At 40.3% G+C, this 15702-nt stretch overlaps 1 protein-coding gene across 2 annotated transcripts in view; it reads right to left on the bottom strand.

The window, feature by feature from the left end:
- Window positions 1-14380, bottom strand: part of pcdh1a (protocadherin 1a) — an 83081-nt gene extending 68701 nt beyond the window's left edge. The window contains exons 1-3 of one of the 2 annotated variants that reach the window (XM_044223239.1): window positions 13575-14380; window positions 4699-5513; window positions 1612-3798 (exon numbers count right to left, since the gene is read on the bottom strand). In XM_044223239.1, coding sequence (XP_044079174.1) covers window positions 1612-3798; window positions 4699-5493 — 2982 coding nt within the window. In that variant the 5' untranslated portion in view covers window positions 5494-5513; window positions 13575-14380. The remainder of the gene's footprint in view (window positions 1-1611; window positions 3799-4698; window positions 5514-13574) is intronic. The other variant, XM_044223238.1, reaches the window with a different exon arrangement.
- Between the last annotated feature and the right edge of the window lie 1322 nt (window positions 14381-15702).

Raw genomic sequence — 15702 nt, 5'->3', positions numbered from 1 at the left:
AGAACATCAAACTGGTTTATATGTATGACACTGTGATTTGATATATGGAAGTATCTTGAAAGCCAATGTCTCGGATGAAAATAAATTGTATGCATCAATGTAAAGTATTTTCAATAAAAAACATGATGGCCATTTTTGAATACTTCTGTAGCAACATGAATATTGCACTGTTAGAGCTAGTCATTATTTATTAGATACACAAATATATCTGTTATCACTCAGTAAATGTCAGAGGTGGCGAGAACTATCAGTCATGTTAGGTGGCGGATCATGGATGCACTGCATTTGTTTGAAAAGGAATACCCCTGTAGGAGGCAGTCTTTTGATTGGGGGCTCATTGAAGTTATTTGATACTGTTCTACCTCCTACTGACACTGGGTGATTTTTTTCCTCATGTAGAATGAACGTTCAGTAAAGTGACTGCTGGAAAAAGAGAGATGCATTTCAATAGTCCATGTACAGCAGAATTAATAAACTGATGGGATCACAACCTATGGACATGTTGCTGTACTTTACAGAATGTTATACTATTTAAGGATAATGGTAGTCTGCCTTATCCCCCCTGAACACACACATACAAATACACATCTACACTTGTCTAGTCCAAGACGCACATTCACACACTTGCAGATGACACAGAAACCTAGAGACACACTAGCTTTCTATCCCTAGACTCTACAATTTTTCCGTTCGTAATCCCCTCTGAGTCTATTAATATTTCTGTTTCCATGGCGATTCGAGCCTCGCCAAATGTTGTACAGATAAGAGGAGATAAGAGCATAAGGAGCAGGGAGATAAGAGCAAGTGACCTGCAGAGATCAGAGCACTAGAGGTCAGGCAGAAGAGCAGAAGTAAGTCACTGAGAAATGGACCTTCCTGGCGCAACTCTACTACCAACCCAATGAAAAAACTAAATATGAAGGGACATCTAAGTTTTCTAGTAGTGCAATACTTGAACACATCCTGGAGTTAATAGTTTTTGCAGCAACTTTCTTTGTATATCCAATTTCACCCTCCAGAGAAGTTACATGGGAGCAAAACAAATATTAAGACAGCATGTCACTGCAGTTAATATTAAGAGAAATTATTGATACTATGCTATAACTGGAGTCCAAAAAACTGTAAATATCATAATTACATTATTCCCAAAGCATATTAATGTTGTCCATGTGACAATAGAAACTTTTTAGTGGCAACTATACCATTTTGTCTCTCCTTAATCTGTCATCTCACACATTATGTATAGTTGTGCAGAAAATGAAATTGTGAATGAGAAAGAAGGGACAGTAATGAATCTGCAATACATTTTTAAGTATCATTTTATATTTTTACAATCTGGACTGATGGCACAACGATAGCAAAAGCCATTCAGTTTATTCAAATTTGATATCATGTTATTGTCTTATAAGTAGTTCATGGCATATTACTGTAGCTGACAACATAGTCCTACATTCTATAAGATGTTTTAAAACTGTTGCACACAATAAGAATAATGAGTTCTAAAATTAAATGATCCCTCTTCAACACCCTCAAACAATGCAACACACCAACCATTCACTCCTCTAACAGACCATCTAGACAGTAGTTACATTTTGTAAAGTATGACTTTACCTGTTTGTTGTTGTACTTTGCTTGGCTGGTCTTGTAACTATAATCTGAGTACTGGTCTGAGCCGGTAGAGTTGTCATCACCTCCCGTTCCCACAAAGGTGTTGGCAGCAGGAAGGTCTTGGACAGCCTGATGCTTCTGTGAGGCTGAGGGGGATTGGGCCTGCAGCTGAATGGAGGGTAAGGGGGAGTTGGAGCGGTAGTGCCTGCCTATATCAGGGCTTCCTGGTGAATATGTTAAGGGCAGGTGTATCCTGGGGCTATCACTGACTCCATCAAGGTTGAACTTGAGACTCTTTTGAAGGCTGACCTCCTCCTCCTCCCCAAGTGGTTTTGGGGACTTCTGGGGTTTTTCTTTCCTTCCTCGTTTGCCTTTGGCATTCTTTGGTGCCTGTTTGGGTGCATATAAGTCCTTTGTTTCCTTCTTGCCAGCCTGATACCCACTCTTTGTTTCTCTCTGGATACGGTGTCGAATAAATACCACCACCAAGATCAACATGACAACACCTGCCACACCAGCAAGGCTTCCAAACAAAATGTTACTACGCTGTGCAGCAAAACCATTGTCAGGATCACCAGCAATGTCCCTGTCTAGTGGAGTGTAAAGACTGTGTCCAACTAAGGCCTCCACTAAGCTGACATTTGAAATGGTTTCATTGACATAGATGTGGACCAGGGCAGTGGCATGACGTGCAGGCTTTCCCCTGTCACTCACTCGCACCACTAGGCGATGTAGTCCACCATGTTTTCGGGTCATCTCTTTTGCTAGAGTGATCTCCCCACTGGATGGGGAGATGCGAAATAACTGGTATGGGTTTCCACCAGCAATACTGAAGACGAGCTCTGCATTAGGCCCACTATCCAGGTCTTCAGCTTCCACTACCTCCACATGGCTATCTGGGGAAGCTAGAGGTGACAAGCGCCTGAAGGAGGAATTGGAGGGCTTGGTGACCACAGGGTCATTGTCATTTTCATCCAGTACATTGATGGTAACGCCCACATATGAAGACCTGGGTGGTTCTCCTCCATCCACTGCTTTTAGACGGAAAGTATAGCTGCTTTCTTTCTCCCTGTCAAATGAGATGCTTGAAAGAATGGTGCCTGTTCCATTTTGAACAACAAACTTCCCTCCATCAGGCTCTACAGAGAGGTGAACATGAGCATTCTCACCTTTGTCTACATCCAGTACTGTCACCATGCCAACTGGACTGAGGGGAGGCATGTTTTCCAAAACTGAAAAGCTGTAGCCACTGAGCATGAACTTGGGGTCATTGTCATTGCGGTCAAGGACTTTTATTACAACAGTTGCTGTTCCTTTATGAACAGGTGACCCTTTATCTGCTGCAGTGACCCGGAACTCATAGCGTTCTTTATGCTCACGGTCAAGCGGGCTTCGGGCTCTTACTTCACCTGTGTTTGGGTCAATCTCAAACAGACCTTTGATGGATGAGTCTGCCAAAATATTATAGAGGAGTTCTGCGTTAGTTCCACTGTCAGCATCAGAAGCTGTAACATCCAAAACCTTCTCCCCTGGTTGGTTTTCTTCGGCAAAATCTACCTCAAATAAGGTTGGGGAGAATATTGGAGAGTTATCGTTCACATCAGTCACCTGCACCTTCAAAGAGTTTGTACTAGAGAGTGCTGGATTTCCAGAATCCACAGCCACAATCTCAACTCGGTAATCCCTAACCCTTTCGTAGTCAAGAGGAGTGGTGGTCTGTAGGAAATACTTCCTCTTGTTGTCACTGGATGAGTCGCTGGCAGGGCGGAGCTGGAAGGGCACATCTCCTGCAACCACACAAGTGACTACAGCATTCTCTCCCTCGTCCTTGTCAGACACTTGCACCAAAGCAACGGCTGTTCCCACTGGCATGTCCTCTGAAATGTTAGCCACTCCTTCACTGTGTGTCACAAGGCCAATCCCACGAATCTCGACAGCTGGAGCATTGTCATTTTGGTCAGTCACCTCAATGGTTACAAATGTCTTTGAGCTTTTAGGTTGAGGACCCTTATCCCTTGCCACCACATAGAAGGACAAGCTGCTGATTTCCTCCCTGTCCAGTGGTCCTTTGACATAGATAATGCCGGTGGACCGATCAATTCGTAAGAGTTTTGGCACTGGGTCAACTGCTTGGTGAAGGGTGTACTCAATTTCTCCATTAGGGCCCATGTCAGAGTCATTTGCTTTGACCTACAATAAAAGGAATTCTGTGGTTAAAGGTGTGATTTATGTGCAACAATGTGGGGTTAGAATTAAAGGAAGCCAGTGTAGGATTTTCTCTACTAATCATTGGTCAGTGAATGAATTATTAAATTAATTAACAGAAGTCTGATCACTTCAAAGCACAGCAAGTGAACAGCTTTATTTAGGCATGTTTCGTTATTTCCCTTCCTCTCTGCTTTTGATGGTTATGTCATTGGCCTTTTTTCTCTTTTGCCCCTTTCTTTAATTCCAGAAAATGGGCTAGAGAAAAGATTCACATGAAAACACATGGCAAAATATTAGGGTTGCTATATTTGTCAAAACAGTCAGTGAAATTTCTCAGCGGTGCAGAGAAAATCCTACACAAACTATTTTACTCCTACACTCCGATATTGTGTATCTCTAACTCTATTTCTGCAAGTATAATAGCACAACAAAAGCAATAAGCAGCTTAATTACCTGTACAAGCATATCATGCTAATGCTCTAATACTTAGTATTACTTAAAATGAATATTAGAGTAATAGGAGTGAAACAATTTACTTATAAACTCATTTTAATAACTTAAATTTGTGTGGCCTTGGTTTCCCAAGAGTTCTGCATTATAGGTAAAATTTTTACTTTCAACTTTCAGAGTTGTAAGGTTAAATATTTAAGCCATAATAAAAATATCTATCCTAAAGTTGTATTTACACACAGACAAATTTTTCAAAAACATCTTGATAAATTGGCTGAACATTGCTGTGTTTCTTCCTTATTGAATATAAAATTCAAAACAGTACATTAAGCAGCATAAACAATTTTGGTTACAATTTAACTCTTCACTTCAGACTGCAATTTGATTTAAAATAAGTTCTTAAAAGCAAGTATATTTGCATTACAATCTTACCTGCAACACAGAGTGCCCCACTGGACTGTTTTCCGACACTTCTGCCTCATACGTGGATTTTTCAAACTTGGGAGAGTTATCATTAGCATCAGTGACTACAACTCTCAGCAAAGCACTGCTGTAGCGCTGAGGGTTTCCTCCATCCACTGCCTTGATGGTGAGGTCATAGGAATCCTTTAACTCGCGATCTAGGTTGCCCAGGACAATGAGCTGTGGGAGCTTCCCCCCCCTGTCGTCAGCCACCTGTAAACCAAATAAGGTAGCTGCGTCTGGCCCTGCAGTCAGAGCATAATCCGCGACACCATTCCTGTCTGAATCTCTGTCTGTAGCTAGAGGTATGGAGAATAGTGCCCCCATGATTGTGTTCTCTGGGACAGAGATGGTGAGCACAGAAGAGGGAAATTGCGGAGTGTTGTCATTGATGTCCTGTACCTCAATGCGTCCTTCAATAAGTCGTGGGCTCTGGTTTTGTATCAGATCTGTCACTGATACTTCAAATTCCAGGTAGCACGGCTTACCCTTAGCCAGGGATCGACAGTCCCTCAGGGTCTCTCTGTCTATGGGAATCTCTGTGGTGAAAATGTCTCCCGTCTTTCCATCAACACGAAGGTAAGGGGCACCCACCTCCAGCTTGTAGAGATGACCCGAGTCTGGCAGGCCCTGGTCTGCTGCCAGGCTACCAATAAGAGTGTTGGGAGGCTGCTCCTCCTGGACCCGGTACAGGATACTGCCTTCAGCAGAACCACAGTGCAGCACCAAGACCCAAAACAGCACTACTCGTAAATTCAGTTCCATTAGGTCATCAGAAGATCTGCCTGAAAAACGACAAAAAGTATTTGTGTCAAAATGTTGTTTACTTTTGGAAAACGTGTTTAAAGATTTAAACATAAAATGCCTGGTAGCTGTACCAAGCTTCATAGGCAATAATTACTTCACTCTTATCATAAAGGAAAATCACATAACTCACATCAACAAGTCTATAAGACCAGATTGATACATTTAGTCAGCAGGAAAAAAACTGTCTTCATTATATTGTTCTATTATAACTCTACAGCTGTAAAATGAATTATGTTTGTCAATGAGTTGTACCAAAACCTACAGCAGGCCTAGGAGCACAATATAATAATTAGACAGCAACAACAACAAAGGGAAAAGATGCATTTTTAAAAAATGCAATCATAACTATATCCCACCACGGTTATTTTCTGTCCCAGAGCTTCAGTAGCTTCAATGAATGTCTCAGCTTTACAAATTTCATGTATAACCGAATGTAGGAACTAGAAATTATGTTGTGAGCTTACACGCAAAACAAACTTGAGGGCCAGTGTGGATTGTTTCAGATGCATAATCAAATAAAAATGTAATACAAAATCAGATTTAACACAGCCTGAGACTCATTATTTTAGTATTACACTACTAGACATTGAGTAGCGAAGCACTGCAGCTAAAAAGTAACCTAGTTAAGTAACGGTATAAAACATACCCTCAAAAATATATCCTTACGAACCTGCCAATAGACAAAGTCAGTATCAGTGTTTGATCTAAGTCATTACCAGAGAGCCATCTAACAACAAGGACTTGCATACAAGCAATGAGTCCATTTCTTCTCATGCAGGCTATGCAACTTGCCCATCATCATCACATGCAGCTTGCAACAATGCACAATGCAGATATTTCTATCCACGCTCCATTGCTACTGGCTAGCTTAAACACTGTAATCATTATGTTTGATTTTGAACCTTTCAACTCTGTAATTCCGACCCATTATTTTAGTGTCTTCTTTGATCTGTACTCCCTCTAGCTAAAGAATTCTGGCTTTTTTCATGCTACAATGATTTTAGACTATAATTATTTCTTCTGTGTGTGTATGTGTGTATAGAGTTCTATTGGTGACTGAAATGGGAGCAGACATTGAGGTTAAGTATCAAGGTCCAGTCCTCTGGAAAACTTAGTGGTGGTAACATTTTACCAGTTTTTTTGTGTGTGGCACATCTGTGAGTGTTTACTTTCTAATCACATGGCGTTCTTTTCTATGCATGCTTTCAGTGCAGACTGTTCAGAATCTATTTGCATAAGCCTTTACAGAACATGTGCATGTACATCACCACTGTAGTTGAAGCATTATCTAACCTACCTAACACATAATTAAAATAGGAAAAATAATAATATAAAAATACAGCAGTACAGGTACTGGATCTAGTATCTGCTGGTGCCCTGAGTTTAGGTATCAGGGAAAAACAAATGGGATCAGTGCATCCTTAGTTTGTGTGGTTGTGAGAAAGATTGAAATATACATTAATAATATGAGCAAATACTGCTATTCTGAGCTCAGATCAGTACATTCTGCATCTCCTCACATGAAACAATGTTCCAGAAAGGAGCAAAGCAAATGTGTATTAAGCTAGACAACAAAACACAAATATACAGAAATTCAATGAGAAATCCAATTCCGTTGGAATACATTAAAATTGGAAGTGCAGGTTAGTGATGCACTAATTGCTCAGTTATCGATGTGTCCCTTTTTACATTTGCAGGGGGAGCCTCTAGTCAATGTGGAGCAAATGGTGAGTGTGCTTTCTGTGTGTTCATGTGTACAGGACAAAAAAGGCAGGCAGGAGTAAAAACATAATGATCGGATCAAAACACATTTCTTATACATACAACTGACAGTTAACATCAAAACATCATAATTTATGATATAATAATAAAGTATGGTAATTCTAACTGTAAATCCCACTTACATTAAATGAGCTTGTAATTGAAGGTAATTGAGCTTGTAAAAAGGTATGTTAAATAAAGAAATTCAGATGTATAACCACTCACATTGATAAAAGCATTTTTTGAATTGTAATTTGAATAATGTGATCATACTCTTACAAATGACTCCCTATATGACACACAGGTCCAGAATGTTATGGTCACATGATGATATGCTTTAGCCTACTTGCATCATCTTTTCTTCTTCTCTTTTTAAAATATTAAAATTTAAGTTTGCAAAATTATTTTTACAAAATGGCCATTTGAAAATAAAAAACATAAATAATTTCATAATGGTTTTTTTTAGCTGTAACCATCCCCCTGCCATTACAGCCACTTATAGAATGAATAGGCGTGCTTTGATAGTGACATGATTGTTATGGTTGATGACACTCATGACTTAATGTCTTCCAGTTGGCCTCATGCCTGTCTTCCAGATGGCACTGTGCCTGGGAGCCACAACGAATTGGTGTTCTTTTGTCTTTGTTTACATTTACATTAAAATTCATGTTGTTTCTGAAATATGCGTTTTGCCATTACTCAGAATATCTTATCGGTTTAATATTATTGATATCATGCCTTTGGGTTTTTATCTCACATTTCTCAGCTATCTCACAAATATTTTATCAAAAGCTTGACAGCATAATTTTTCCCCCCCTCATTTTAAAGCAGGTGGTGGCGAAGGGGAACTTGTGCTGAGATTTTTCACCACTGGACTACTGCGTGCCTCACCAGAGTCCACCACCTGAGCAGCAAAATGGATGAATTAGAACTGCTCACAACAAGCACACACAACTAGGAGTGACATTTCCTGCATGTCAGCACTTTTTCTCTGAAAAACTTGGTTATCATCTGCCATCCCAGATGGTGTGGTAGACCCACAAGACTACAAGCTGATTCAGGCAGATCACGATATTTAACTCAGCATAAAATCAAAGGGAGGAACGAAAGGTTAGTTCTTCCAGTGTGTTGAAATGCGTCATATTTCAATCCTGGCCAAACACTCAAATAAATTTTTAGCTGTTTCTATAATTAAGTTCTTGGCTTCTGTAAGGACTGAATTCTACAATAACAATGCCAACAAGTGGGGCAAATATTGATACATATACATATATTGGTTATTAAAACACATCCTCTCAGCACCCAAGGACTGTGGCAGTACAGTGGTGTTTTTCATCCGTGCACTGACTAACCATTATAAGTACAAAATCGCAGAGCTACTTTGTGGTAGCTACGCCAAAGGACAACTTAGACCGAGCTAATGCTTGGGTGACCCCTACTGTACTACAAGTTGTGTGAGTGCAGTACACACTATACTTTCTTTACACAGAGCTATTAGGGCTCTGAACGGCCTAAAGGGCTCATACTGTAATTCCTGTAAGCGCCGTATAGGCTGCAAAAATCATCCTGCACAAAAAGACAAACCAACACACACACTGAGCCAGACACTTGAGGTGCTCCGGAGCAACAAATATTCTGAAGAAATATCTTTCCAAATACAATCAAGGCACCCACTGTCTGACTGAGGAGAGAACTTTATCTATACCAGGGAAGCAGCATTCAGCACATAGCCTCATGCTGTGATCATGCAATGGTCCAGATGGTTCCAACATAGAGAAAAACTGAAGGCAGCCTGTACCACAGTATGGAGGTGGATATTCAAAGACAGCCTCAGATGGGTCTGCTATTTGGTATTTCTCCTGTGAAGATGTTTAACTTTGCAACAAATAATGCAGTCAAGGCTAAACTGCTCAGCAATGGTGTTTAAGACCCTGAGGAACATCACAGAGTAGGCTTGCCACGTGGCAAGAATACTGCCTGGCCAAAACCCAGCTTATTAAGACCATCAGGGGTGCCAAGTCTAAGTACAAGACCGGACTAGAGAGTCAGTGTTTCATGACTCATGCTCAGCATGGCCATCACTCCACAGACTCACAAGCTGCAGGAGAAGCTCACCCAAGCATACCCCTTTACCTGCCAATGACCTCTATAGATAAGAGTGGCTCTAAGAGAGGAGCGGTTCTCACTCCTGCCCACTGTGTCACCTGGGAGTCTGTTGTCACTTATGTAGAAGTTTCAAATGTAGAAGTGTTGTGATTGATGTATGACTACATGTCTGTTCTACCTAAGCATAAAAGGTAATATATATGGTAACATATGCATCAGATGATATTTTGTGAAATGTCAGTTTTGAAAACTGTCAACCACTTTCACATCATTCTCCACTACAAATACACAAATGTCTATTAAAAAAGTGCAGGGATAAATGTTTTTTTTTTAGTTTATGCAACCATATAGCCTTTTAAAAATGAAGGAAAAGTGGATTTGTTTTGTTGAAAACAAAATATGCAAAAGAGGACAAAGCAAAGATGTTGTATTCACAATCTGAATATTGGAATAGTTGCAACTTCAAAAGGAAAAAAGTGATGGCTTGAATTTCACCAGTGGATGCAGAAATAATGGGATGTATCTTCACATTGTGGCTCCCTTCCCCTTCCTTCTGATCTCTCCCTTACCTTGTGGATCTACCCATTTCTTCCAGTGCCATTTTGAATGACAGTGAACTCCCAAATTCCTCCTAGAAACTGCCTACAATCCTCTATCCCTCCACTGCTCCCTTAAGGCTCAGTGCCCAGTGCCAGTGCTGCTGCTTCGCACCTCACAGAGGAGAAGGTGAAAGACTTCGCTGGCAGCTAAACATCAGTCAAACTGCAAGGTCTGATTGAGTCTCACCTGGAGCCCTCACACAGTGCACCACCCAGCTGACCCCAGTGTTCAAGAGAACATTTCAACTTCTACATGTCTACAATCACTGACCCTACCTGTGGCAAATTGTGCACAGTTGGTCTTATTCCTAAGAGGGATACAATTTGCTGCCTTAATGAGGCCAGGGATGCTGAACCCAGTCATAACAATGACATTTGAGAATCTGGTAACATCTTAGCTTACAAAATTGGCAAAACCACTCCACCACCAGGAGTTTGCTTGCATGTTGGTCAGCTGGCAATGCAGAAATATCTGATATCACCTTGGTCCCTACAGTTGGATCCTGTTCAATCACTCTGACTTTAAAACCATCACCCTAAAACTGCTCCACGTGTGTTTTACCAAAAACCTTTTGCACCACAGGCAGTCATCAAACTGTCTTCAGGAATGTTGACATTTCATAGGTGGGAGGAAAGAAAAAATATAAGGTTAACTGGTGCATTCTAAGCTAAGTGTTGTGATTTTCAGGACAAAATGTTGCTGGGCACAAACCATCCATATTAATTAAATCTTAATAGCTGTATGGTTATCAAATAATTGCCATACATATTGGTAGTCTGGAAAAGTAGATCCTTCATATTATATGAATTACTAATGTTAATGATTATTAGGGAAAATATAGGGTGGAAAATATATAAGTAAAATGACTAGAAATCATATGTAAGACATACATTTGAAAAGTATTTGACAATTACCAAAGCAATAGTTTTGTCTAAAAAAGTATGTAATGGCCATCATGTATTTCATCAGTTATTTATCGCCAAAGTGAATAACGTCATTAATCTATCATCACCAGCATCATCATCATCATCATCATTATCATCTTTTTCCGGTATGTCACATGGACATTTCACCATTTGTTTGTAAAGGAAAATTACTGCAATTATTATTTTAAAAAGTGCAGTTTTTTGTTTTTTTTAATTAAGATGCATCAGATATTTGGCTTGAAGTAGGACAAGTAAAAAAGATAAAGGAGTGTGTGGTTGCATACGTGTGAGTGTTGTCACAATACGTAAAAATAATAAAGAACAATATAAACGTGTTGCAGAGCATGTGAGCCTGTCCTGGTTACCATAGAGACAGACTATCTACTGACTGAGTCAACTCAGTGACTGACTGGGTGACACTTGCTCTTTAAGTTGGCCGCTCCACAGATATAACAGAAATGACTCAAGCATAGAATCAAGTGAGGCATAATTGTAAATTACTAATATGTCACAGGGTTAGGGTTGTGTCTGGAAAAAAACACATTAGAGTATAGGAATGAAACAGATTATTTTGCACAAGTTGCTTGCTTCTCAGCACTGCAGAGAAGATTATGATCCAGCACCACCAGTCCTCTTATTCCTCTGCAGAACCTGAATTTTCACCTGTTACTTGGTACATATCAAGCTCATTACATTTCTACTGTAAGATGTGCTGTTCCCTGCTTTGCTAGAGTGTGGAAAGGTAACGGATAATTTAATGATTTTCTCAACTGATGTGATTTGATATATTGGCTGACTCTGCGCCTTTAGCTAGTATAACAGGTAAAATCAATTACCCTCCCACCAGCATGATTTATGATGGGTAGTATCACAGCTTAGCTCTCCTTACAGCTCATCTACCAATAGAATTACAGCAAAATGCTACTCTAAACACTTCTAGTGACTGTAAACCCTGGTCATTGGTAATGGGAAAGCAATGGCTTTGACTGGAAACACTCGCTAAGGCCATGGGCATTTGATTTAGCTATTCATGTAGGCTGTTCCATGCAAAAAAAAAAAAAACTGATGGAGGGTCACACCTACCACAAAAATTCCCATTAAATACACTGAGATCAAAGAGGCTGCATTCAGAGGCTGTCAGAGTGGTTAAAGAGAGATATGAACATACTGACTGACTGGTCATATACTTTATATTCCTTGTTGGTCTGTGTATGCGACTAAAAACAGAGTTTAGTTAGATTACCTCCCATGGGTATTTTACTTATTTTCTATTATTTTGTAAAGGTTCAATCTTTCAACTTCAAATAACTGTTGAGCAGTCATGTCAGAAAACTTGCACCCTTTGTATGATTTGATGTTTACCAAATGGCCAATAGTTAGCCTTCCCTCAGCAAATCCATTATATGACACATTGAAAACTGAATACTGTACAATAACATGCAGAGGAGACCAGAGGAAATGTGTAAAGTTCACCATTGTTCATCTACCTGTTTTCATCATTTTATATGAATATACAGTAGATAGATAGATAGATAGATAGATAGATAGATAGATAGATAGATAGATAGATAGATAGATAGATAGATAGATAGATAGATAGATACTAGTTCACAAGAATTATTGGCATAACCAATTAAGTCTGGCTGCCAAACTTATCTCACACAACTGCTTCATAATCAAACTGACTCAGATCATCACATTCATCAGGTTTAGGTCTTAGACATAATATGGGACAAGGGGTAGAACTGGGTTACAGGCCCGTTTTGATCTGGTCTGTTTTGACGGCCTTGTAGCCTACAGTACGTGTGGGAACTCAGACCAACATCACTATGTGGAGCAGACTATTAAAATGTGCCTGGTGGTCGGTGAGAAACAACTCCCCAGACTCTCACCGGAGAGCAGAGGAAATTACCCGTGTGGATGCGCTGATCAAAGACCCCCCCCCCAAATTATATGCACGAATCTCTCCATAGGAAAACTGCCGATTAGTTACTATACATGGCAGGCTATACGTCGTCTATCATCGTCACTCGTGAGTAAACAGCTCCAAATAAAGATCCACTAATAAAGGCAATTAGTATGATGTTTGCAGCTAGAATAAACGAAATGGCGAGAGAGGGAAGACACAAATGGATCACATTTTCTGCTTCACAGAATCATAACGATATAATAAAATGCAATTAGCCGATCGCCGGTAGTCCACAGATCAGATTGAAGCGTATGCATTCATATTGTAAGTGAAGCGCAATGATAAGCAGATTTAATGACTTAATACCATTAGCTACTCACGGAGGCTAGACCTCAAGTCTACTCGGATGTGTTTTAATTGCAATGCATCGTCTTATCAATCATGCAGCGCATCATTACTGTGGCTGACATACGGTATCTACACTGTTACCTTTCTCTCACTGTGTCCTATCAACCTGTAACACCGAGCCGCTGCTGTATCGGCTCGTCTATTGTCAAGTGGCAACTTGTTGTAGCTATAAACAGTCTATTTGGAACATGGCTTGCGTTATTAGACCTCACTTCAGACAAGTCAGACATGTTTTCAAAAGAAACTTCATTCACATCGTAACACAAATCTCCAATCATGTAGACCAATCAAAACAACTTTCTCGGTTAATTTTGCAGTTATTTCAGTACCTGAGCCAGAGACTTCTCTATGAGCGCTTGTCGCGTAGCCAAACCGTCCGCAGCTGATAGCCTAGATGTCCACCGGTGATCCCAGAGGCAGGTGTCTAACCCTCAAACCTCCGTCACAGTGCTGACATCAAAAGAACTTCAGCAGCCACAAAATCCATTCACAGCATTTAGAACTTTCCGCATCAGAATTCAGGATACTGTGTCCACCGTCGCCCGGCGGTCTTGTAGAACAGATTTCTGTCCGTGTAAATATTATGTAAGTTATGAGCTGTTTGTGTTCGATTATTTTATGATAGAGCTCGCAAACGGAGAGTCTCATTCCATAGCCTACTGTGTGCCATTTCCAATCCTCAACAACTGATCCCTGCCAAGATGCACTCGTTGGCGCATCCCTTCGGTTCAAGTTTCTCGAGCGCTTCCCCTTGATATAAGTAGCCCAGAGCGCACTCTAAGGACGCACTGGATGTCTGAACGATAGCAACATAAATGTCATTTTTGCAACGTTAAACGGAATAGCTAACCAGTCCTAAACAAGAAGCCCATCTGAAGCGTTTCCAGAGAGCAAGTGGTGAGATACTGTGGGTAGGTTAGTTGCTCCCCCCCCCTCTCCCTCTCTCTTTCTCTCTCTACTCATCAGAGCGTGGGAGGAGGTGGGGCTCCCATCCACCGCAGCACACAGCAACTTCGCACTCAGCATCCCATTATGCCTGGGCTGCCTACCAGAAAATTGTGTGATTCCTACAGTTCAAGAAGATCCCATCAAACTGGGTCACCTCAAACAGGAGAATGCACCTTATTAAATAAGCGTATCATGAAGTCACTGTGCATGTCTTACACTCTTTTATTCTTGCTGCAAAACGATCGGGGCTTTTGTAGATATAAAATGCATTGATTGTACACAATCTCTAAATTTGATGTAACAGGTAGCCTGCACTGACAGTTTACTTGTTGATATGCATCCCATGTAGCAAAATGAATGGCCTAAAATGGAAGCTGGTTGGCCACAATTTATTCATTTGGCGCCACCCTCAGGCGGTTATAATAAGGAAGAGAAGTAATACAGTCCTCTGCATCAGCTGAGGAATATAGGGGGATTGAATGTTAACATTGTTTGATGTTGGAGTAATGCACATTATAATGCTGGTTTCTTGTCAGCGAAGACAGTGACTCAATTGAACAGTAAAAAAGGTTATGTTGTTGGTGTACATTGAAATAAACTAGTTATGTCTGACAGCATGTGTTAAAACTGCAGCAGTGTAATTAAAAAAAAAAAAACAATGCTTTTGCTCAGGGCTATAAATCAGCATGGCTCAGCAGGGAGTGAAATCCATCCCACACCACAGTTATTCTCTTCCTTTCTTCCCAAACACTGATGCCAGTGATCATAACTGCTTAAACATAAGCAGTGGACCAGGAGCAATGAGTCAAACACAGGTTTTGTCACAAAGGAAAGCCTTAAGCAATGTCCTCCAGAGAAAACTTGATTTCCTATCTTCCCCAGCCATTCTGAGGCATGAGTTTATCAGAGTGTTTCCAGACTGTGATTCTTTACTCCTCCCCCATCTCTCATTAGCTGCAAACACACAGCTGTTGGGTTACCTCTCCAGGGCGCCCATTAAGGGCTGCCATTCAGGCTTACAGTATCCCTGAGCCAATCATATTAGAGCTCCCGCCCACGCACTGCCACTGCTATGCTGCTGTTCACCAGCCATACTAATAACGTTTAAGTATTTTCACAGGTGGCCCATAAGTTGTCTGAGAAGAGAAGAGGTAGAAAGAAAGGAAGAAATATTAGAAAAACAGAAGTTAACACATATACCAATAAAAGACAAAATCATAGAAACTGTGGAATCTATGTTCCAACAGTGAGCAACCAACCATTTGAATCAAATCATTATATTTCATTTAAATGTTTTAAAGCCTCATTTAGAATGAGGCTTTATGTGATTGCAAACAATTTAAATTTATGTTTCTTGTCAGTTAACAGAAATTAAGTTTGATGATCTTTTGCTGTTTAATTAAATATTTTGTCTCAATCTCTCTTTTTTGTAATCAATCACATAAATCAAAATAGGAACTTAGGGCAGTGTTTCAAGATCATTTCACTTAAACTGACTACATGTATTGG

The sequence above is a fragment of the Siniperca chuatsi genome, linkage group LG14, assembly GCF_020085105.1.
Source record: "Siniperca chuatsi isolate FFG_IHB_CAS linkage group LG14, ASM2008510v1, whole genome shotgun sequence".
Lineage (NCBI taxonomy): Eukaryota > Metazoa > Chordata > Actinopteri > Centrarchiformes > Sinipercidae > Siniperca > Siniperca chuatsi.
This window is presented reverse-complemented; position numbering and strand designations above follow the sequence as displayed.